The sequence below is a fragment of the Scylla paramamosain genome, chromosome 31 (assembly GCF_035594125.1).
Source record: "Scylla paramamosain isolate STU-SP2022 chromosome 31, ASM3559412v1, whole genome shotgun sequence".
In the NCBI taxonomy this organism is placed as follows: Eukaryota; Metazoa; Arthropoda; class Malacostraca; order Decapoda; family Portunidae; genus Scylla; species Scylla paramamosain.
The window spans coordinates 14,799,928-14,822,609 of record NC_087181.1 but is presented as its reverse complement, the minus strand read 5'-3'; the positions used below and the strand labels follow the sequence as shown (position 1 = coordinate 14,822,609).

The 22,682-nt window shown below is 40.4% G+C and overlaps 1 protein-coding gene across 9 annotated transcripts in view; it reads right to left on the bottom strand.

The window, feature by feature from the left end:
• LOC135088693 (uncharacterized) overlaps window positions 1–22,682 on the bottom strand; it is a 27,940-nt gene extending 5,258 nt beyond the window's left edge. For 2 of the 9 annotated variants that reach the window (XM_063983638.1, XM_063983637.1), the window contains exons 1-21: window positions 22,525–22,682; window positions 21,020–21,210; window positions 20,304–20,472; window positions 19,870–20,013; window positions 19,213–19,429; window positions 17,406–17,561; window positions 12,783–15,136; window positions 12,334–12,528; window positions 11,322–11,490; window positions 10,330–10,627; window positions 9,330–9,380; window positions 4,929–5,152; window positions 4,658–4,722; window positions 4,277–4,413; window positions 3,683–3,922; window positions 3,381–3,482; window positions 2,298–2,510; window positions 1,807–2,035; window positions 928–1,226; window positions 647–781; window positions 392–538 (exon numbers count right to left, since the gene is read on the bottom strand). In XM_063983638.1, the coding sequence (XP_063839708.1) occupies window positions 392–538; window positions 647–781; window positions 928–1,226; window positions 1,807–2,035; window positions 2,298–2,510; window positions 3,381–3,482; window positions 3,683–3,922; window positions 4,277–4,413; window positions 4,658–4,722; window positions 4,929–5,152; window positions 9,330–9,380; window positions 10,330–10,627; window positions 11,322–11,490; window positions 12,334–12,528; window positions 12,783–15,136; window positions 17,406–17,561; window positions 19,213–19,429; window positions 19,870–20,013; window positions 20,304–20,472; window positions 21,020–21,196 (5,721 nt within the window). In that variant the 5' untranslated portion in view covers window positions 21,197–21,210; window positions 22,525–22,682. Of the gene's footprint in view, window positions 1–391; window positions 539–646; window positions 782–927; window positions 1,227–1,806; window positions 2,036–2,297; window positions 2,511–3,380; window positions 3,483–3,682; window positions 3,923–4,276; window positions 4,414–4,657; window positions 4,723–4,928; window positions 5,153–9,329; window positions 9,381–10,329; window positions 10,628–11,321; window positions 11,491–12,333; window positions 12,529–12,782; window positions 15,137–17,405; window positions 17,562–19,212; window positions 19,430–19,869; window positions 20,014–20,303; window positions 20,473–21,019; window positions 21,211–21,665; window positions 21,691–21,802; window positions 22,010–22,524 lie in introns of those variants that run through there. The other 7 variants (XM_063983641.1, XM_063983642.1, XM_063983643.1 and 4 more) reach the window with 7 other exon arrangements.

The window sequence follows — 22,682 nt, the reverse complement described above, 5'->3', positions numbered from 1 at the left end:
GAAAGGAAATCCAAATGACATCATGGCAGATCTTATGGTAGGTAAATAATGAATGGATGTATTTGCTCCATTTTCTTATATAGTATTTCTCTCTACATGCAGGAGGTTGTCTGAGAATTATTTTTATCCTTGTTTTCTTTTTTCAATTTAAAAAAAAAAAAAACTTATATGAGAAATACTAACTTAACTGATTTTTGTTCATGGCAAATTTAATATTTCAGGTAATTTCTTAGATAGCAATTCTCTCTACAACCAGGAGGACATTTGTGAGTTATTTCTATCCTAGTTTTCTCTTTCCAACTTAAAAAAAAAATATATATATATATATATATATATATATATATATATATATATATATATATATATATATATATGAGAAATACCAACTTACCTGGTTTTTGTAAGGGTTGTGGAGGAGGACACATTCAGACATGAAGTAAGCAACCATTGCATTGCCTCCCAGAGCTGCCACATGTGCTCGAACTAGTGCAAGGACCTCAGTGACAAAGCTGCCCATGAATCCACTTAGTCCACCACTCTGGAGGAAGAAAATACAGTAAATAACCATAACAACCATAACTCTTTCCCCTCCCCTCTCTCACACTTTCTCCAGTCATCTGATAAAGAGTACACACATCTTCCTTGCCTTTCTCACCTCCTTGATGCTCGTGGACTCCCTGATGAAGAAAAAGTTGAGGTTCCCCAGATATGATTCAATGCGTGCCCCAGGGATGTATGATAGCGGAGTTATCTCCACTCCGTACCTCTCTCTCGGAGTGTACTGAGGAAACAGGAGATGCTGGGTAATGTAAGTAGTGGCTATGTGGCTGTGTACATTTTCACCAATCACTTCTTAAACACAAACATGCAATCACCAAACCAACCACAAGAGGAGCCACACAAGCAAATATCTCAGGTTATACTCACATGACAATACTTGGGGTCATTCTTGGAACGAAGGGATGATCTAGCAGAAGACGTGGAAGAACTGATGGAGGTGGAGGAAGGAATGGAAGGGAAGGAAGACACAGGGGTAATAGAGAGGGCTCCTCCAATGCCTCCCATTAATGGTCTGCTGGCAGTGGTGGTGGCAGCAGCAGTGATGGTGCTGGTGGTGGTGGTAGAGGGTGGAGGAGGCTGTGCTGTGGGCTTTGGCTTGGTCTCCTCTGATGCTGGCACCAGCTCCTCCATTTTGAAGATCATCTCCCCATCATCTGTTGATAGTGCTTTGGTACTGTTGTAATATTCTATTCTACTTAGTTCAACCAATTCAACAATTAATTCAGCTATTGTAATATTGTACTATGCTTTGTTCATACTATTCAGCTGTCTAATTAACCAAAGCATTGATCACTTGTGACCTGTTGTAATATTCTATTCTATTTGGTTCAAACAATTTAGCAATTAATTAATTAATGACATTACCTTTTGTTGTCATTTTCTATTCTACTTAGTTCAAACAATTCAACAATTAACTAACTAATGCATTTATCACTTCAGTTACCAATCATTGTAATATCCTATTCTACTTGATTAAAACAATTCAAATATTTATCACTTAAGTTATCTATTTATCTATCACATTGACTACCCAAGGTGAAGAAATATGTCATGGTTGTTATTTATCCCTTGTATCACATACTGCACATAAACAATGCAAAATTATCAATAGCAAAAACTTCATTATATAAATCATTCACCTAATCCACATTGTGTTTCAAACTTTAATATGCATATACAACAAACAATGTTATCCACAGTAAGTCAGTCAAAGAGTAAGTGAACTAATATATCAAGCAGTCATACCTTGTTTAGCTTTCTTCTGTGGGACTTCAGGATGAATGGAGTGAGGCACAGGGGCCTGGCTTTGGGAAGAGCTGGTTGGTGGGAGGGATGGAACAGTGGGAAGAGTCCCCTGTCCCAGCACCATCCCAAAGAGGCTGATTTGTATCTCATCCTCTTCTGGCAACTCAACATTCACTCGGAGACCCGAGATGATGCACGGAGATAGCTTGCGTACCTTGAAATATACACTCTGCAGGAAAAAAATTAATAGAAATGAATGATCAAACAAAGATGTAATTACTGAGCAACACTATTGCATTATTCCTGTTAAATGTTTTGGATATTTAACTTGTGTCTTGTTTAACATGACTATCACACAGAAGTTTAGAGAAACAAGTGATCAGAAATAAAGATATAATTACTAACCAACACTATTCCATTATTATTATTATGTATCAAATGTTTTGGAGGTTTGATTTGTCTCTTGTTCACCCTGAACATCACACACACACCTGAAGCAGCTTGTCAAAATAATGGTTGAAAATGTTGTGACTCAGCAAGGTCGGTACTTTTGCCCGCCACACACGAGTGAACATCTGCAGGTTGGTAACGATGGTCTCCCGGGGCACTCCAGGTGGTAGTTGAGTTGTTACTGCCACCATGTGGACCGGTGGGTTGGCCTCCACTAAGAGATCAATCATTTCTGCATCTTCCATATCATCAAGCTGCCAAAGGAATTAGAACAGTAAGACTTATTCAATTTCAAACAAGCAAGCTAGAATTGAAGGAATAATGATTGAAATTAAGCACAGGAAAAATTTTGGTTGGTCTTCTGTCCTTAGGACAGTGTGACATATCCAGTTTAAAATAAACAAGTCTAAAATTAAAAGAATGACAACTGAAATCAAGCATATGGAGAGAGAGAGAGAGAGAGAGAGAGAGAGAGAGAGAGAGAGAGAGAGAGAGAGAGAGAGAGAGAGAGAGAGAGAGAGAGAGAGAGAGAGAATTATATATATATATATATATATATATATATATATATATATATATATATATATATATATATATATATATATATATATATATATATATATATATATATATATATATATATATATATATATATATATATATATATATATATATATATATATATATATATATATATATATATATATATATATATATATATATATATATATATATATATATACACACACACACACACACACTTGTACATATTATACTGAAGCTGTTTCCTTCCCCAAAAAAGAGGAACAGATAAGACAAAGCACACAGCTTTCACATTCATACTCACTCACAGCCCCTTGGCCCCCAGTGGAGAAAAGAAGGTATTCCTGCCCTCACTTTACAGGGATCAGTCACACTGCTTGCACATTTAAAACAAACAAACCTAAAATTAAAAGAATAACCCTCAAAATCTAGCACTGTAAAAAATTTTGGCTGGTCTCTTCTTATTGCCATATTTCCTGGCTCTATCTATTCCTTCTGATTCTTCACCAAATTAATTTATATCACTTTAACACAGAAATTTTTATATTCACTACTTTAAAGCCTGACTAGGAGCACCTCACCTCCAGGACTGATGTGTCTTTGTTGCCTGAAGAAAGGTCAATCTCAGGAAGGTCATCCTCAGAATCCTCAGTATCTGAGGGCACTCCTTCATCACCCAAATCCTGCAGGAGCAAAGTGGAGAGTAGTAGAGGTTAACTATGACATTTAAAAAGGGAATGCACTGCAACACTGTGGTCATATGGTGCAGTGGCAAAATATTTAAAGACTTTTAAGTGGTATGGTAAAATAACAATGACAATAATAACAAAATTTAAGGTGAATACTCAAGACCCAAAATGCTATAAAAACTCAGGCAACTCACAGCAGGCACGTGTTTGAGGCCATAACACTCCTTGTTGCGGGCAATGGTGGCATGGAGGAGCTTCTGTACCTCCACTCGGCGCTTCTCGTCCTCCCGCCCTGCACCCCCGGTCACCCGGGGAACTGGCGGTGGGGGAAGTGCCGTCAGGAAAACTGCTGTTGCCGTGGCCACCCCAACAATAAGCCGCTCACCCACTGTCACCCGCACCCGCAGCCCAAACAGTGAGTTCATCCCCTTGATCTATAAAGAGAAATATGCTTAGATCAGGAAGGAGCTCAGAACTTAGTGACACTTGAAAACTTCAAGGAAATATATTTGTGATCAGGAAGGAATGCAGAACTTAATGACACTTGAAATTGTGAGAGATTCTAAAAATAAAAAAAAATTGAAGTATAATGAAACATACATGGGACATCATGAAAATTCTAAAACAGTTTGAATAATGAACAAGCAAGTCATATACACTAAGTCTCAAAATACATAAAAAAAAATAAATAAATAAATAAAAAGTGCAAAGCTAAAGTAAGATTTATTATGAAATGATAGGAATTAATGTTCAATACATCCTGAAATCCAAATTCATCTCCCACATACCTTCATCTTGTTAATAAGGTGTTTATGAAGCTCATACTCCAGGAATGGCAATGAGTCTGAGATTTCCTTGGCATTCAGTTCACCCTTGAGGTCCTTCTTGGATCTGGCAACTCTGGCTTGAATGAGACAGCCTATGCCTGGAAGATGAAAGTGACAAAGATTACAAAAGAAGGAATGGTAGGAATAGTAATGATATACAAGTGCAATAAAAATACACACTTAGTTATAATACCACTATCATTTTCAACGATCTATAATTAGCATTTGTCACAATAAAGTACTGACCAAAGAATTCACAACTGGCTTATTCAAATTAAATTATATGAGCTATAGATGCCTCAGCTGATTCTTTAGTACTATGAAACCATTCAAGTAGCTCACCAGAGACAGGCAGACATGTCGGGAGCTCCAGGGTGGTGAAGAGGACATCTGGCACTTTTCCTTTTCTGAAAGTCATTTGCAAGAGAAATTGAGAAATGGTGAATCTATGCATGCCTGACTAAACTATTTCCTGAGCTAAGGATGGTCTGTCCTTACATTTACTAAAATCAGTTGTTTGTACCACAAGTCAAGGCATCTCTTTAACACCTTTGAGGCCAAGAACATAAAAGCTGAAAAAGCCCCAAGACACCACCATAACACTTTCACTCACCTGCACACAGCACACTTGGAGATCTTGACCCTGAATGGAAGAGACGTTTCAGAATATGGCACATGGCACATGGCACACAGCGGGGGCAGGGTGGGGGCTGCTGAGGTGTGAGTGGGGCAGCCTGGAGTGGGGTTGCTTGTGGACTGAGAGGGACCACTGCTGCTGCCACCACCCTCCCCACACACTCCATCCTCTATGCAGGGATGACTGCGACTCATGCATGTCTGTTAGGGAGATGAGGAGGGATATTTATGCAGCCTGAATGCCAGTAATCCTGAGACATCAAAGACAAAATAAATAAATATCATACCACAACATGATGCCATGATCCCGAAACAAGATTTAACAAGAAATAGTAGGAAGATACAATCAAGTAAAAGAAAAAATCAAAGACTGTGAGAGTATTCATAATGACATCTCACAAAATGACGAAACACACACAATAATACAATAACAAAAATCATTTCTTCAACAGTATGTCTGCAAGAATGTTTCTTACTCTTGCTTTTTAACTATAAGTCATTCACCTACTAAAAGTCCTCAGATATCAGTAAGCCACAACCCCAAGCCATCAAACAAGTTGTTTTATGGAAGTTTACATTCATCATCTGTGACAGATATCAAATTCAGGCTGGACAAGTAACAAAATTTCAAAACAAGGAGAGAAAAATAGTGTGTTGTAGACAAAAAGATGGGATGTATATTGTGCTTTAAATTGTATGATAGTGTGATTCTTTTTGTGTATATGTGAAATTAGAAGTAATTACTTATTGATGATCTGGTATTTTTCTCTCAAAAGGACATTTAATAGGTGAGTGATGAGAAATCTTACTCCAAAGTCATATCCCAAGCTCTGAGTGGTGCCATAAAGTGCTATACATCATGCAGTGAGGCAGCAGCATGTATATCATAGGCTGGAATAAATGGTAAGCCCCCTATTTCCAATACCTATATGAATGAATCTCACTAATTTCTTTAAAAATATTGCTAATACAAAAAGTCCATGTAATGATTATGAAAATGTCATTTTTCAACTCCTCTATGGTATCACACTTCCCAGCAGCAGCCTGGAGTGAGGAGGGATGCTGGAGGGAGTAGGGCAGCAGGTCAATGATGCACCACCAAGCTGACCATTGACACATTGCCAACAACTTGTACAGTGGCTTGGCTCACTGCTTCATCTATCACAGCATCCCCACAATGCTGAGATATTCTATATTCTAACAATATTCAGTATTGAGAGTGTATAGATAAAACAATGACTAAAATTCATACATGGAAGTACAGTGTAATTAGTACACCACACTGCATAGACTGCAAACTCATCCCAACTAAACTAAATATATCAAAAACCATTGTTATTTTTGTTGTCTAGAGCTGTCACATATATGAAAGTAGGAAGTAAATCAGGCAACTGACTGAAGCTAAGGAAGAGCATCCATCCATCAACAAGGAATGACACACAAGGGATCTCTCTACAAAGTGACTTCTTATTAGCCATTCTTTGTTGATCAACAGAAATTTGAATTCATTGAAAAGTAACTACTGAAGGATGACATACAATTCAAACTTTTCTTAAGATCTACATATAAAACTGGATTCTGTTAGTGAGTGGATCACACTTATATTTCTTTCTTTCTTTTCTTTTACCCCATCCATTCGTCGGTTCTTGGTAGCACCAGCTGCTCTGGAGGGCGAAGCCTCGCAATTTGGCAAGCGGAGTGAGCCAGCCCTCCGCAGCAGCTAGAATGATCCGGTATGTACACAACATCTAAACACAAAATCCTCTGCAATCCTAAATACCAACAATACGTATACAGAACATTAATTCAGGCATTCAAGAAAACGTCTTAATATAACTACATGTAAATCCCAACAGAGCAGCACTTCAAGATTCCAGGCTCAGTCACAATGGTATCCACAGCCACTTTCTTTTAGTACAGAGCCTGGAGCCCCACCCTGATCCACCATGACCCAGAGTGTCCCTGCCTGCCATGCTCCACCTCACACTACAGGGATGCCAAAACCTCACCTCACAAAGAGCTCACTGCTGCCAAACTCCATTGGTATTGTCTCTCTCTAGAGGGGAAGGGAAATCTCAGGAATACAAAGCTGCAGGGAAAAACCTTACCCATACTTTTTCTATGTACAGTATTTAATACTTATATATATATGTTTCCAGCACAATGCCTTAATGTCAACTACAGTTTAATGTAGAATAAAACCCAAACCCTAATTTGACTGAATAATATCATATCGAAAACAGAAAAGTTGAGGAAAACACAAAAATCAAGGAAGTCACTATGCGATGCCTTTCTACCCTTAAGAGTATACAACAATTACTCTTACCACTAATAAAAACCAAGCAGTGCAATGTGCAGCGTGCTGTGGAAAGTAAAAGAAAAACAGAACATTGCATCTAGCATAAATTAATAAAAAATGAAAAATAAAAGAGGATCTCATTGTTCATGAGGACACATACACACACACACACACACACACACACACACACACACACACACACACACACACACACACACACACTGTTTGGTAGTTCCAAGGTGATCCCCTTGCTAATCACACAGCTGGCTGAGGTTCATGCCTCACTCAGGATGCTGGGAATGTTCACTGAGTTATGAGCACACACACACACACACATATACTTGCAGCTGTAAGATATGTTTTATGTAACACATCATACATACAAAATAAATAGACTATTACAATATATGTAGCACATTACACTGCCATGTTTCCTCCTCTGGAACACACACACATACACACAATGAGATGGTTAAATCAGGTGATTAGGGAAGTGCAGAAAACTCTAAGAAAACTGGATTTGAACAAGCAGTAAAGGCATGACTTAAAGGTTTTAAGTATAGTATTATAAAAGCCAAGAATTATAATTCATGCCAGATATTAGATTTTTGAAGAGAAAAAGAGAAAATACTTAAATCTTCCTTAAACTTATTTACCAATATTCAAGTGATTTTTTTTTTAATTGTAAGTGCATAAGGCAAGCAATGATACAAGGCTGACTACTGCCTAGCGAAAGAGAATTACATAAATGAAAATGAGAAAAAAGGATGCAAAAAGTGAAAGTGAGGAAAAGAACAGCAGTGTTGAGTGCAGTGGTGCTGATAAAACCTTCTTCCAATGAACTCATGTGAGCCAGAACTCAAGGAGGTGAGTTTCTCATACACTGATGTACAGATTGCAATACTTTCAAATGAACTCCAGTAGATTTTGATACCCTGAAACTCTTACTGATACAGCTTGTGATTTTTATATCACAGCAGAATACTGAATACAGCAGGCTCTTCTTATACTGACATCCTTTACAAGAAAATTGAGAGTTAAAAAGTCAAAGGAAAGATTTCTACCTAAAACCAAAACTATGACCATTTGGTTTAGTACTTAAAGTTGACAGTGCAGTGCCATTACAAAAAACACTGTGCAGAGCAAACTATGGCCAAGATGGGGATCTATGGGGGGTAGGTGTTGGCATGTTAAGAACTGACTCACTGTACACAACTATACTGGAGAGATAGAGGCACACACAGTTTTATGAAGTAGTTTGGAATGTGGCCACAGTGGGAAGCCAATAAATACTGCACCACCAAATTATTTCTGACTTCTGAACCTGATAACATGTTGTAATATACATAATATACATAACAATTATGTTTAACATATGGTAATTCACACTGAGGACATGCTGTTAAACCAAACTTTTGAGAATTCTTTAAATTTGTCTCCTTCATTGACCTTAACCATGCCAGTAAATGTTGGTAGCTAGTTTGGGGGGACTATTCACAGGCCAAATAAAGTCAATTACATGAAGGGAGAGGAGAGTCAGCCTGTTGTATAAATACTAGTGAAAAGTAAGCTTAAACACAGAGGTCAACATAGGTTAGGTCCTGCTGACCCCTAAACCTGAGCCCAGTGAGCAAAGGGGAGTGAAACAAGCCAGAGTAGGGGAAGGAACAAACACCAAAAGTATGCAGCATCTTTGCTCACATTTTTATACATAATATAACATAATATGTTATTTGCTTTGTGAACTCTACCAAAAGATAGCCATCACATGTCCTGTGAACAGTGTAGGCATGTGGAGGTCATGTCTATAATTACTCATAGTTTGCTAAGACAAGAGAAAAATAATAATAATAAAAATGACCTTTCAAGAAAAGCTATGAACAACTATACACTAAGGACTGGAACAGAGCACTGCAACTCTTTAATAAAGGAAGCTTTTAGTTCTACTCTCTTCCACTCTGTCTATTGGAAGTAGGTCTGGCATGTGTGTGTGTATGTATGTGGGTGTGTGGATGTATATATGTGAGCATATGTTTGTGTCTTGCAGTCAGGAGGCAGAGAGGAAAGCAAGGTACTCACAACAAATCGCTTAAGAGGGCGAGGGCTTGAAACTCTATGCCTCAAGCACACCTATGGAGATTTTTAAAGGTAGGTCACAGTCTTCACACCCTCCCACTGTATCAGCCTAATTCCTTATAACCTCCTGTACCACTGCCTATTATGCCCACAACCCTGCAAGGCATACACACTTCCCCAACACCTCTTGTATTCCTGTGGTGCTTACTTACAGAAGGATGCTTCTTAGTGACAGATCATATCCCATAGTGAAACTCGGGAGAGATTCAGGAGAAAAAAGAGGCAGCGTACCCAACAAAACATTTCACAACGTGTCTGGTATTGCTGATCACTTCGCTGCCACAGCACAAGAGTGTGGTACAATTGAGGGACGATGAGTTAAGGACTTGTTGGCATGGCAGAATGACATTTACTATAGTAACAGAGGGGCCGTGGCCAGGCCACTATTTCTGTAGCTGGGTTGGAAGAACACTGCTATTATATTCCCTGCCTATTATAAAAGGCAACTGAAAGGGATGGAGGAAGGGACTGGGGACTCTCCCTTCTGTATTTTATTCATACACTGTAATGTCATGTCTCAATTACCCAACTTGCCAGGCAAAAATGTCATCTTTTTAAGGATTCCAATTATTTCTACGATGGAGCAGAAAAGAAAAGAGACGGATACATAATGTTTCATTTTCTGCCTGAAAACATTTGGAAGCTTCCATGAACAAGAAAGAACAATTAGAGTACCAAGATTTTGCATAGGAAAGTGAAAGTAATAAGTGGTACCTAGCAGCACTCTTTAGATACATAAATTACTTCAAAATACAAGATTAATTTCATCAAAATCTGCACTAGCAATGAGACTAAAGCACCCTCTGTAATTGTCTCCATTCAGCCATTGTATAAGTTTGCAAGAAAAATACTTATGGCTGATTTAAACACAAACACCTAAACCTGACCATGGATATTCAACACAGGCTACACAAGGCAGACTGTGGGAGCCAGACTGACTAACCTGTGAGCCTGTGTGTCCCTCCTTGCAGGCCTGGACCTTCCCTGGCGCCTGCTGTGGCACTCCCCCCTGCTGCATCTGTTGTTGCTGTTGTTGTTGCTGCTGCTGCTGCTGCTGCTGCTGCTGCTGCTGCTGCTGCTGTTGTTGCTGTTGTTCAAAGTCCTTGCGGTCGAGAGAGAGGGTCATGGGGTCACGGAGGGATCTGGGCAGCCCTGACATGCCTCCAATGTTGTCTGTCTCCAGATAGCGGAGGCTGATCACTGCTGCCGTGCCAGTTGCATTGAGTACAATCACCTCATCACTGCAGGACAATTCAACCATCAGGCAACATGGAAAGAACTGTTTGAATGATTTTCTTGTTTGTTTTTATTCTCTAGCCAAGAACAACAAAAAGGAGGTATGAAAAAATGCCCACCAAGGTGACAGCTGCTAAAGAGAACAGCCACAAGGATAAGAACAACTATGAAAGCATCTATGGTACATGAAGGGTTGAGTCACTAATGTTAACACTCAATCAACATCAATACTCAGAGATCAATCAACTAATGATCAATACTACATTAACCAATTGTAGAAATTTTAAATTAACATCAACTCTTAAACTAACAACCACTCTTGAGAACTGTAAGGAAATCATCATTCAGTATAGCTGATGTGACAGGTAACACTGACAAAGAGACAGGAAGGAACTGGTTCTCAAGTGGAGTGGTAGACAAATGATATACACTCAGTAATCATGTTGTTGGTGCTGAATTATTAGGGAGCTTCAAAATATTAGACAAATTTATGGATGACGATGATAGGTGGAAACAGGTAGAGATATATATATCATACAGGGACTGCCACGTGTAGGCCTGACAGCTTCTTGCACCTTCCCTTAATTATTTTCTTACCAGGGACAGCAGGCTTGGTCAAACAAAGACCTGGAGTCTCTCTTCCACACCTCAGTCAAATACCTACCTGCTAGTGGTGAACTCCCTATAACCAATACCTACCTAATAGTGGTGAATTCCTCATAGCCCAACACCACATTACAAGCCAGGGCGCGTGTGTGGGACCTGATCTCCATCCTGAGTTGTGTCCACCAATTGTCTCGAGTCTCTACTTCCTCCGGAGGGTGTGGCCGGTCCAGCAGCTTGACGGATCGGGCGCTGACGGTTCCTCCTGGTGTGTGGTTAAGGTAAAGTCATAATCAGGCTTACTAACCTTCTGGTATTTACTGTTTATTCCCTCAGTATAAAGTCCACTGATTTGCTAATAACTAGTTAGCTAACTTTAGTAAGGAAACTGTCAAGAGATCAGACTTGAGGTGAAATGGTTAATTCAGGTTGTGAATCACTTATCTGAAATTCCAAGGACTGAAAGTGTTGTGGATTTTAGTTTTTTGTAGTTTTTGGAATATTATTTGCATCTATAAAATGGAACAGGTTGAAGATGGGACCTGAGTCTACACAAGATATCCATTTACATTTCATAATATAGCTTATGCACATATCCTAAATGTAGTTTTACAGTAGTCGCAAAAAACTGACGAAGTGTAAATATGACAGCATGCTCATAGGTCAAAGCTTTGATACTTGATCTACAGCCACGGGAGGGATCAAAAAGTGGTAAACTGCCATGCAGTGGAACCTTTCCACCACATTGTGGAGTTTTCCATTTGTGATATGACATGTCACAATTAAAAAAAACTTTCAGATTTCAGAATTTCAGATAAATGATTCTCAGCCTATGCAGCAGCAGTTTAAGGGACTTTTGACCATGACTGTACAAGTTACCTTCGTGTCCCTACAATCAAATTGTCTTAACCTTTCAGTCCTTGCTAAAGAAAATAAGTAACTGTTTAAAAACAGCTTTTCTAAACTACAAGCTGTGATGTTGCTGTACTGCTTATATTTGTTCTGGGTAATGCTACTGGAGAAGAAAATACTCCACACAATGTTTTAAGTGTTATCCTTGTTGCTGTTATCATGGTCATAATGTTGAAACTCCTGCCGAACTGCTTACCTAGATGAAGGATGAAGCCTGGTGGGAAGGACTTCATGGTGAGGAAAGGATACTCCAGGAGGTCAAAGGACTCTTGGGTCATGATGGGGCGGTGGTGTGAGGCAGACAGTGCGCTGCCTCCCACCTTTCCCACCACACCCCCACTCGAGGACCCTCCACTCCCTGCTAGGCTGCTTCCTGTGTTTGAGGGAGAGACTGACAGAACTCATGATGATACTGATGGTTTTGTATAATGTCAGGAGTTACACGGTATCTTAAGAGTAAATGTAGGGAAGTTTCAAGACACTTATCCTCAAATTTTGGATGACCCTTTTGACCTTTCTTTTTGGATTGGCACCTCAGTGGACCCGTTTCATTTATTTAAATTTCCACTTTTGTTACCCTTGACAGTGCCCCTCTTACATAATAAAAAATAAAAAATCAAGATGTAAGGCAATGAGGATACTGACCTTTAGGAGTGATGGAGAGGTCAGAGTCTGAAGACCGTCTGTTGATGGAGACTCCAGGAGTGCGGGCAGGACTGGCCAGCTTCCCGGAGTGTGTGGGTGAGGAGTTTGCAGCTGTGCCTCCCGCTCCTGGGCCCCCCCCAACCACTCCATTGGGCTGGGGGATGGGGGCTGTCTGTGGTGCATCAGGCTCTGGGGGCAGCGGACTCCTGGACACGAAGGAGGGGTAACAGCCGCTAGTGTGACGACTACGGGCCAAGGGCCGCTTGGGGGAGCCGACAGAGGGTGCCGAGCCTGGCCGGACCTCCGCAAGCATGTCTAGGCTAGAGGCGGGGCGAGGCGAGGGCAGGGTGGGAGAAGGAGGAGCACACTTAGCACACACTACTACATCTAAAGCAGACTCCAGCATTTCCTGATTCTCCATGCTCACACTATGAGGAAGAGAGGAAGAAGGAGGAGGAGGAGGAGGAGGAGGAGGAGGAGGAGGAGGAGGAGGAGGAGGAGGAGGAGGAGGAGGAGGAAGAATGGAAAGTGACAGTGGAGGAGGAAGTGGAGAATGGCAAGTACTGGAGATGGTAGGAGGGGTGGATGATGAGGAGGAGGAAGATGATCCTGAGATGAAAGAGGAAAATGATGATTCTTTGGCGGCATTCAGCTCAGTCTCTTCCCTGCCTTCCACAATTCTGGATGTGAGGACTGTGGGAGTTCCCTGCACCCCACAAGCATAGCACTCCTGCCCCAGAGTACCAGGAGATGTACGGGACCTAGCAGGAAGGACTGGAGTGGAGGGAGTGACTGCAATGGCAGGGAGGAGAGGGAGGGTGGAGGAGTGTGTGTGTGAAGCATGAGGCTGGAGGGAATTTAAGGTAAGAACCATCTTTCCTTTCTTTGATTTTGTTGTTTCCTCCTTGGGTAGAGAAGTGGCAGAGTGCTCCCCCTCTAATTCATAACACTGCTGGGTGTTGTCTGTGAAGGTGAGGGATTCAGGAGAGAATTCTGGGACAATGGGTGAGAGTGGTACCTTTTTGGCAGTTTTATGACACTCTGCCTTCCCACCGTCTATCAGGTGCAGGTCATCCTGGCCCTGGATGGTTTTCAAGAATAGTTTGGGCCTCTCCTTGCCTGAAAAGGTGTGGCACTTGGGTCGAAAAGGAGAGCCAGGATAGTTCTCCAGCTCCATCAACTGAGAGTCACTGGAGGAGCGGCATGGGGCAGCCGGCAAGGTCAGAAGGGCAGGCTCTGCATTCTCCAGGCTGTCCTCACTCAGGTAGAACTTTTGCTTCTTAGGGGAGCAAACAGGCAAAGTTGGCATGGGCTGGCATTCTGGACTGCTGTCATCAGAGGAGCCCTGGCCAGAGCTGCAGTCCTCCTCATCAGAAGACACCAGCTGTATCTGGGCAGGCGGCTGTACCCTTGCTGCCGCAAGCCGCTGCTTGGCAAAGATACTCCTGTTAAGAGTTGGGTCAGAGTGGGCAGCAGAGACTCGCTTGAAGGAGTACTGGATGCTTGTAACCTCTGGGCCCTCCTCATCCTCCTCCCCTATCTCAGTCTCCTCCAGGCCCACCACCTCCACTATGTCAGGGGAGTCCAGGTCCCAGTCATCTCTACAGTCATCAGGAGAGGTGAGGGATTCTCTGGCTTGTCTCAGGGTTAAGTGTGGCTGTCTTGGGGCAGCCCAGGACTGGCCACGGGCTTTCAGAAGGCGTCCCACAGTCTTGGTGCCCTTGGAGGTTCCCCCAACTTGCCTGGAGTGGACAGTGCCGGTGTCAAAGCTCTGTGATTTCTCCAGACCAGCACGCAGCCTCATGACACGCTGGGCAGTGCGGCGCAGGCCAGCCCTCAGGGACTCCAGACTGTCGTGATTGGCTGGTTTGCGGGAGCTGTTGTGAGCCATCCCATGGGGTCCTGACTTGGCTGTCCAGGCCTTGTGGTGCTTGGGGTGTCCCCGGCTGGACTGACGCCAGCCCATGGAGGGGTTCCGTTGCATGAACACAGGCGGGTGCTGCACAACAGAGGTTGCGGGCCGAGTCTTTCGCTTCCCCAGAGGACCCAGGGGAAGTCCCCGCAGCATCCAGCGGCCTCCCCTCCCATCATGGCCCTCCCCCACCCCTGGCCCCACCATCAGGTCCAGCCACTGAGATGGCAGAGTGGGAGATGTAGATGGAGAGGGGTAAGGGAGGCCACTGTGACATGGGTGGAGGCTGTGCATGGGTGCAGGGGGCAGCCAAAGGCAGGATGGGGGAGCTGAGGCAGTGGACTGCTTGTGAGGAGGAAGATGCACCACTGAGATGGGCATGAGGGGATGGGAAGGGCTCAAGGAAACAGCATAGATGTTTTCTAGCACCAGATCCTCCTCTCTGGGAGGAGAAAGAGGAGGAAGTGCATAGAAGGAGAGAAGAGAGAATGAAAGGGGGAAAATGTACACAGAATGGGTGAAAGGAAGGAAGGATATGATACAATAAAAATGTGTGGATGAAAAAAATATATAGGAAGAAATGGAAGGTGCAAATGATGAGTATCAATTAGAAATGGAGGAAATAACAAAAGTGAAATGGAGACCAGAAATTTAGAGAAAATTATTTTGAAGTCATTAAATGTAAGAAATTGAATCAGGAGGAAGAAACACATCAACCAATACAAGCAAGACACGAATTAGCCAACACGCCATACCAACAACCATAATAAGGTTAGAAGATTATATTAGCAGGATTACATCAGGTGGAGAAGGATGATGAGAGAAAAAGATGAAATAAAGATTAATACAAATTTAGAGAATGTCAAGACAGGCAAAAAATATCTACCTGATGAAAAAAAAATTAAAATTAGATCCACAATGCAAAAAAAAAAAAAATAATAATAGTAATAAATTGAGACATGGAGCATGACTTACATATACTGCTAAAATTACAAAATATAATGACTGCAGAAGATAAAACAAGCATCACATAATAATAATAATAACAATAATAATGGCTAACAAGAATAGTGATAATGATAAAAACAAAACAATAGCATCAACAATAATAATAAGTCAAAATTCATCTATATACCAGGCTGTCATCACCCCTAGAGTCAGGCAGCTGAGATGGACGTCAACAAGAGGGTCTGGGGAAAGAAGAGCCATCCCTCCCTCTCTACACCTTGCTTCACCATAGGAACAACTGCTTGGAAGACAGGATCCTCAGTCCCCTCACTCCATCACAAGTCTCCTTTTACACCACAGACAACCAGTGTAGATACAGTCAATAATCAAGTAACAGATCACACTCACTTCCACTGTTATTCCCTCACATCCAAGCCCTCTGATATGCTGAGAATCTATCAGGTTCTGTTGGGAGACACTCAACAGATCAGTAGACTTGAGATTGAGGAGAAAGGCAAAACAAAATGGAATGAACACAGAACATTACTTTACTTTTGACGATAACTATACTCTCATCTGTCTTGGGTTCTCAAGGCATCCATACCCAACACATCTAAAATTGTCCTAAGCAAGCATATTAAGATTTAACACATAATGATAATTCCAGAGATGATTAAGAGACACACATTGTACCAAGGAGTTGCAACAGGAGATAAAACAACACAGAAGACACTGAGATGTATCTGAAGTGAAAAATCATATGGACAGAATGTAGAAGAAAGAGGGACAGGAAAAATTAGACGCAGAGAAATAATAAAAATAAAAAGATACAGAAAGCCAAATATCAGACAAGAAAAAGGCTTAAAAGACAATGAGGCAAAGAAAACAGACTGAAAAGATACACTAGAATGTAATAAAATAAAATAAAAAGTTGGACAAACAAGTATCTAAATAAGAGATAAAGACCAGAAGAATAAGACTTAAAACAAAGAGTGATGAGGCTGATGGAAAAAGACAGACAAGAAAGATAAAAGACATGTAGAAATATAAACAGAAAGAGAAACAAGAATAGAGAAACATGAATGACACAACATAAGAGGAACCACAACAGCAAAAAGAGCAAAGACACAAACAGACACACAGAGCAATACTCCCACAAAACAGTATTACCAGAGGAACTAGTGGCGCACGGGAGCAACAGAACATTAGCCGAGAAGAATCCACGGAAATTTTCACACACTGACAAGACAAGCAATGCCGTGAGAAGTGAGTCAGCAAAGGTGTATCATAAGCTAGAGATGTTGTGAAGCCTTTTTATTTTTTTTTTTATTTTGGGATGTCTTTTTTAACTCAGCTTGTTTGAAGAGGCTTTAAGCTTTACACTGCTTTGTCACACTGGCAGTTATGACCCCCAGAACTATGCCCCTGAATACTATGATCATTTATAAGCATGATTGGTACATTAACTGATTGAAAGACTTGTTATAATTGCCTTTATGCATTTTCATGAGTCCCTAAAAGCAAGACCTAGTATTACTATTTCTTAAAGCAGCATTTCAATACCTAAGAATCAAAGAACTATTCACAGGATGCAAATATCAAATATGTAAACAAATTTACACACACACACACACACACACACACACACACACATACACACCAAAAAATAAAAGGGACATCATGAACTTGAATCTGTAAAAAAAACCTATAACACACACACACACACACATACACAATAAGACCCCAGTCCCTACATTACTCACTCTCTCTGGTTGGTGATCTCTCGCAGTGGTGAAGGGGAGTGTGTTGTGCCTCCCCCTCCGCCTGTGTCATAGTGCAGCCTGACAAGGGTGACGGCCGACCCTAGACCTCTCACCACAATACCTGTCTCTCCCTCAAGATCGAAGTACTGGCGGTAACTGCAAGGAGAGGCCGGCAGGATCTACGTCAGTGATAATTCCTTGTATATTAATAAAAGTTATTGTTCAATCTGGTATCCTCATTAGAGCTATGATTTCTGGTACTAAAACTGAGGTTTCTGTGAGAGCTTTATAGATAAACACATGGGTTATGTTTAATGTTCTGTCTACTAAGCAAAATACACTTAAACAAAATCATTAGAATAAAGTATGGTGAACAGATCTTAACCTCTTCTTAAGAATAAAGCAACTGCATGCAATGGAAATAATAAAGAAAGCTCAACATATTAAATAAAGAAGATTTGGGGATGGTGTGGTGAAACATTAAAAACGTGATCATTTAAAACTCAAAAAAATGGTGGAGTAATAAGCCGTGAAGCCCTGTAAGGGAAAATAAAACATTAAACAAAATAAAGATAAACAAAAAGAGAATGCACAAAGGAAAACACTTAAAATAATCTAATAAGCAAAACATACTCAGATAAACATGAAATCATTGGAAGAAAATGTGGTAAACTGACCTAAACCTCTTACAGTACACAGCAATAACATGCAATGAAAATAGTAAAGAAAACTTGATATCAAAATAAAGAAGACTTGGTGATAGTGCAGCGAGACATGAACATTAGAAAAGATATCAAAAAAAAAAAAAAAAAAAAAAAAAAAAAAAAAGGAATAATAAGCTGTTCAACTCTGTAAAGCAAAAATAAAGACATTAAACAAAATACTGGTGAACAAAATAGAACACATGAAGGGAAGGATGCTTAAAATAATTTATCTACTAAGCAAAACACACACAGATAAACACAAAATAATTGGAATAAAATAAGGTGAACTGATCTTTCCCTCTTCTTCAGTATAGAACAATAACATGCAAATAAAATACAAGAGAAAGTTCAGCATATTGAATTAAAGAAGACTTGCGGGCAATGTATACAGGAGGCCATGAAAAGGATGAATATTTGAGAAGAAATCAACTAAAACTAGAAACGAAGGGCAGATAATATTAAACCGTGAAAACCTGTAAGGCAAAATAACGTCATTAAACAAAATATATGTTAATAAAATTGAGCACATGACAGGAAACACACTTTAAATAATCTATCTACACAGGAAAGCACACTCAGATAAACACAATATCATAGGAATAAAATACGGATGAACTGCAATGAAATGAACTTCAACACATCAAAAATAAATACCTGGAAACAAAGCAAAGGATAACATGACAAGGACAGACATAAGAAAAGGACATTACTTAAAAAAAAGAAAGAGGAAGAAGAGGAGGAGACACTTATAAACCATCCAGTCTTGGAAGTACATCAAGGGGAAACACTCAAAATAACTTACCTTTATGAATAAAGACATGGTTAAAGTTCTATCTACTGAGCAAAGCATACCCTGATGAACACAAAATAATATGAATAAAACATGGATGAACTGCAATGAAAATAGTAAAAAAAAAGAGTGGAAAACATGACAAGGATGGACATAAGAAAAACAGATTGCCTGAGAAAAGAAGAAAGACTTATAAGCCATTCAATATTATAACGAAAAATCAGGACGGTAAACAAAACAATGACAAAGTAAAGTACATAAGGTGAACCACTAAAATAGCCCTACAAACTCAAACACAAAGAGGACACTTTACCTGATGACTGCATTCCCTCCAAGCTCCAGTACTTTAAGGCCAATGCGACGCTGTAACTCTCCAGACAGCTTGAAGAAGAGAGTCTGCCTTGCTTCGTTGCTGGCACGTGGCGTACGAATCTTGTCTATCCATTGGTACTCTGGGTCGTCATTCACCACCAGCTCCTCCACAAAGCCCACGATGTTCTGGCAGCGGTACCCAGCAGGGATCTCCGGAGCTGGGTAGGTGGTGAGTGATGGATTAAGTGTGATTATAAAAGGGAGGTCAATTAAAATGTTCATGTTATATTTGTGTTAAATTCAGGAAAGGTAGTATTTATCAAGAGGTGGTTTTGTGTGTGTGTGTGTGTGTGTGTGTGTGTGTGTGTGTGTGTGTGTGTGTGTGAGTCAGTGGTGGGAGACTGGTTAAAAGTGTGATTATGAAACACCTGTGAAATAAAAGATTATGTCCTGGATATGTCCATGTTATGTGAAGGAATGGTAGTAATATCAAGAGATGGTTTCTGTTGTACTGTGTGTGTGTGTGTGTGTGTGTGAGTGTGTGTACACAGACAGAAAGACTGAGAATAATGGTTAAATTAATTTACATAAATGCTGACAAATCACTGACAGATAAGCAGGAATAATCAACTGTATTGTAGCTTGACTAGTTACTCACTGAAGAAGAACTGGACTCCACACGATGACTGTCGAAACCTGTTGAAATCTGAGAAGAGGTCCACCTTGACGACAATATTGACCTCCCCTCGGATCCCATGCATTGTGTCATAGACGGGAAGCCAACCTGACATGACTGCTGTGCCTAGAAGACAACAAAGAAAATATTGATATTAGAGAGTACATGAACCCAAGAAAATCACCATCAGAGATTTAAATTAGAGAAAGATGAAAAAAAATAAGACATGAAATGCTATATAATGATATTAAAGAGTATATACTGTCTACACTATCATCAACATAGAACATGACATGAGATTTAAATTGCACTCATTAGACAAGAAAAGAAAAAGAGAAGATATGACCAGGTAAACAGAACAAGGTAAGAAAACAAGCACAAACATAAATAAAACCACACAAAACCAACAGACAGACCTGGCTGGGAGGGGTCATGTGGCCTCTGGGAGGGGAGGTGGCACTGTGGGGGGAGCAGCAAGGGGTTCAGGTCCACATACACCTTCCCTATGGCATCGTTGGCAGAGTAAGTGTCGTGGTCCATCAAGCGGATCTGTAGTGGCTCGTCCTGAAGTTCCTGGTCATCCACCTGTGATAATGTGGAAATATGAGGGTGTTTGCTGTCATTCTGTATCTGATGATGAGTGTTCCTTTGTAAATTTGAGCATGAATGAGAGGGTGTTTGTTATTGTCTTGTATTTGATGATGAGTGAAATAGTTCCCTTTGTAAATTGCATATATACAGCAGAATGCTGATTTAATGTGAGTTACAGTCCACAAGACTTTGCTTTAAATCAATTTCACACAAAATAGAAAAATTGTTTTAACGAAAAGGTTCTCGTGGAAGGAAAATAATGCATGCTGAGTTAAATTCACTTAAAAATAAAAATTATTCATTCTAAATAGATTTTTGGCCTTTCTCTTTGGTACCATTTTAAATTAATAATCTAAAATTCTTTTGCAACAAATTGACATTCTACAGTATTTCAATTTCATGTCATCTTACTGATGTGAGGATATCTGTTGTCATTATCTATACAATAGTGGATAAAATGGTTCCTCTTGTGAATTTCTTAAGTATTCCACCTTCACTTTATCCTATTAACCACTCTCTCTCTCTCTCTCTCTCCTCTCACCTCAAACCTGAACCACTCTGAATTCCACTGTGGGTTGAGGCTCTTCCTGAACACCTCTGTCTTGAAGGTGACCTGGCCAAGCTTCACCTCCACATAGGCATCTGTGGTGTCCGACGACCTATCCATCACCGGCAGGTTGCGGCCTGCCAGCACACGAACCTTCACCTTCCCAGGCATGGTGGGGCCTTAGTCTATGGGCAGAGAGAGAGAGAGAGAGAGAGAGAGAGAGAGAGAGAGAGAGAGAGAGAGAGAGAGAATTAACATTATGCATACCTGGAGTAGCAATATATATAATTAAATCTTACTATTAGAACTTAAGAACATAATAAAGTAAGAGAAGCTGCAAAAAGCCATCAAGCCTGCACACCCAAACCATTACTAGACAAGGAATGCTCCATATCATTCTTGGGAACACTAATGCATTGACTGGTTCCCAACATAATGAATCAGCACGATCTAAATGAAGGAAACAAGCTGATCAGTTCGCTTTCACTCTGCACACATGAAAGACAGATAATGTTATGTGCCCTTCTGTACCATCTAGTACTGCATTAACTGGTTCCTAACATCATGAGTTAGCACTAAAAGAAGTAAAAGAGTTTATCATATTTCACTACACTTTAACAAAACATTACTAACTACATACACAGATTACAAACTTGACAGTGTTCTGTATAATTCCCGGGGCCAGTAATGCATTGTCTGATTCAAAGCAACGCACACACACACACACAAACACACACGTGCCCTTGATTCCTTATCTTGACCCACTCACTCACTTACCTGGTTTCCCATTAACTGTTGATTCCACGCCACCTCACCTGACTAAATAAACAACACCCACTCACTACCCACACTGCAAAACTGCCGATTAACTTCGACACTGGTAAAGATTTGTTCGTAAATACTCCAAAATTCTTATCTTAACCCACTCACTTGGCTTCTTATTTACTTAGTTTCACGCTACCTCACCTGACTACACACAGCATATCCATACAGTAACCACACTACAAAACTGCCAATTAAGCAAAATGTAGGTAAAGACATGTTAGTGAATACATAACTTTTTTTTTTTTTTACAGCACAGTTATAATTCTTAAGTGACTGTTATTGGCTTACTTTGCATTAATTAGAAGACATGTCACTAGCTAAACACACATAAAAAACACAAAAATTACCACAAATCATTCACACCAAACTAGAAGGATAAAACTGCATGACAACACTGTAAGAAAAAAAATTGTTACCGTATTTGTTATTAGCTTAATTCCCGCAAATTACTAGTCACATCACTAGTGTAACTCACCCAAACAATAAGAAAACATATAAAAAAAATCACTTACATAAATTTGTAATGAATAAATACCGCAACAACTAAGTAACAAACAAAAAAGTTAAATAGCCAGTGAGTTTCAGAGACAACTTGCCAAAACAACATTCTGAGGGTGTCGTGTTTGAATACCAAATTCCCCGCCATTTTGAGGTTTTATGCTGCCTTGCCTCACCTGTAGCGGCTGCGGGGAGAGGAGGGAGCATTGGGAGCGTGGCTGGGGGCTGTCGTTGTGTTGAGAGGGAGAGAAATGAGAAAGGAAGAGGAAAAACTCGTGCTATGCCACCGCCATGCTGTCGTCTGCTGGAAAGTAGCCCAATGTACCTCCTGACT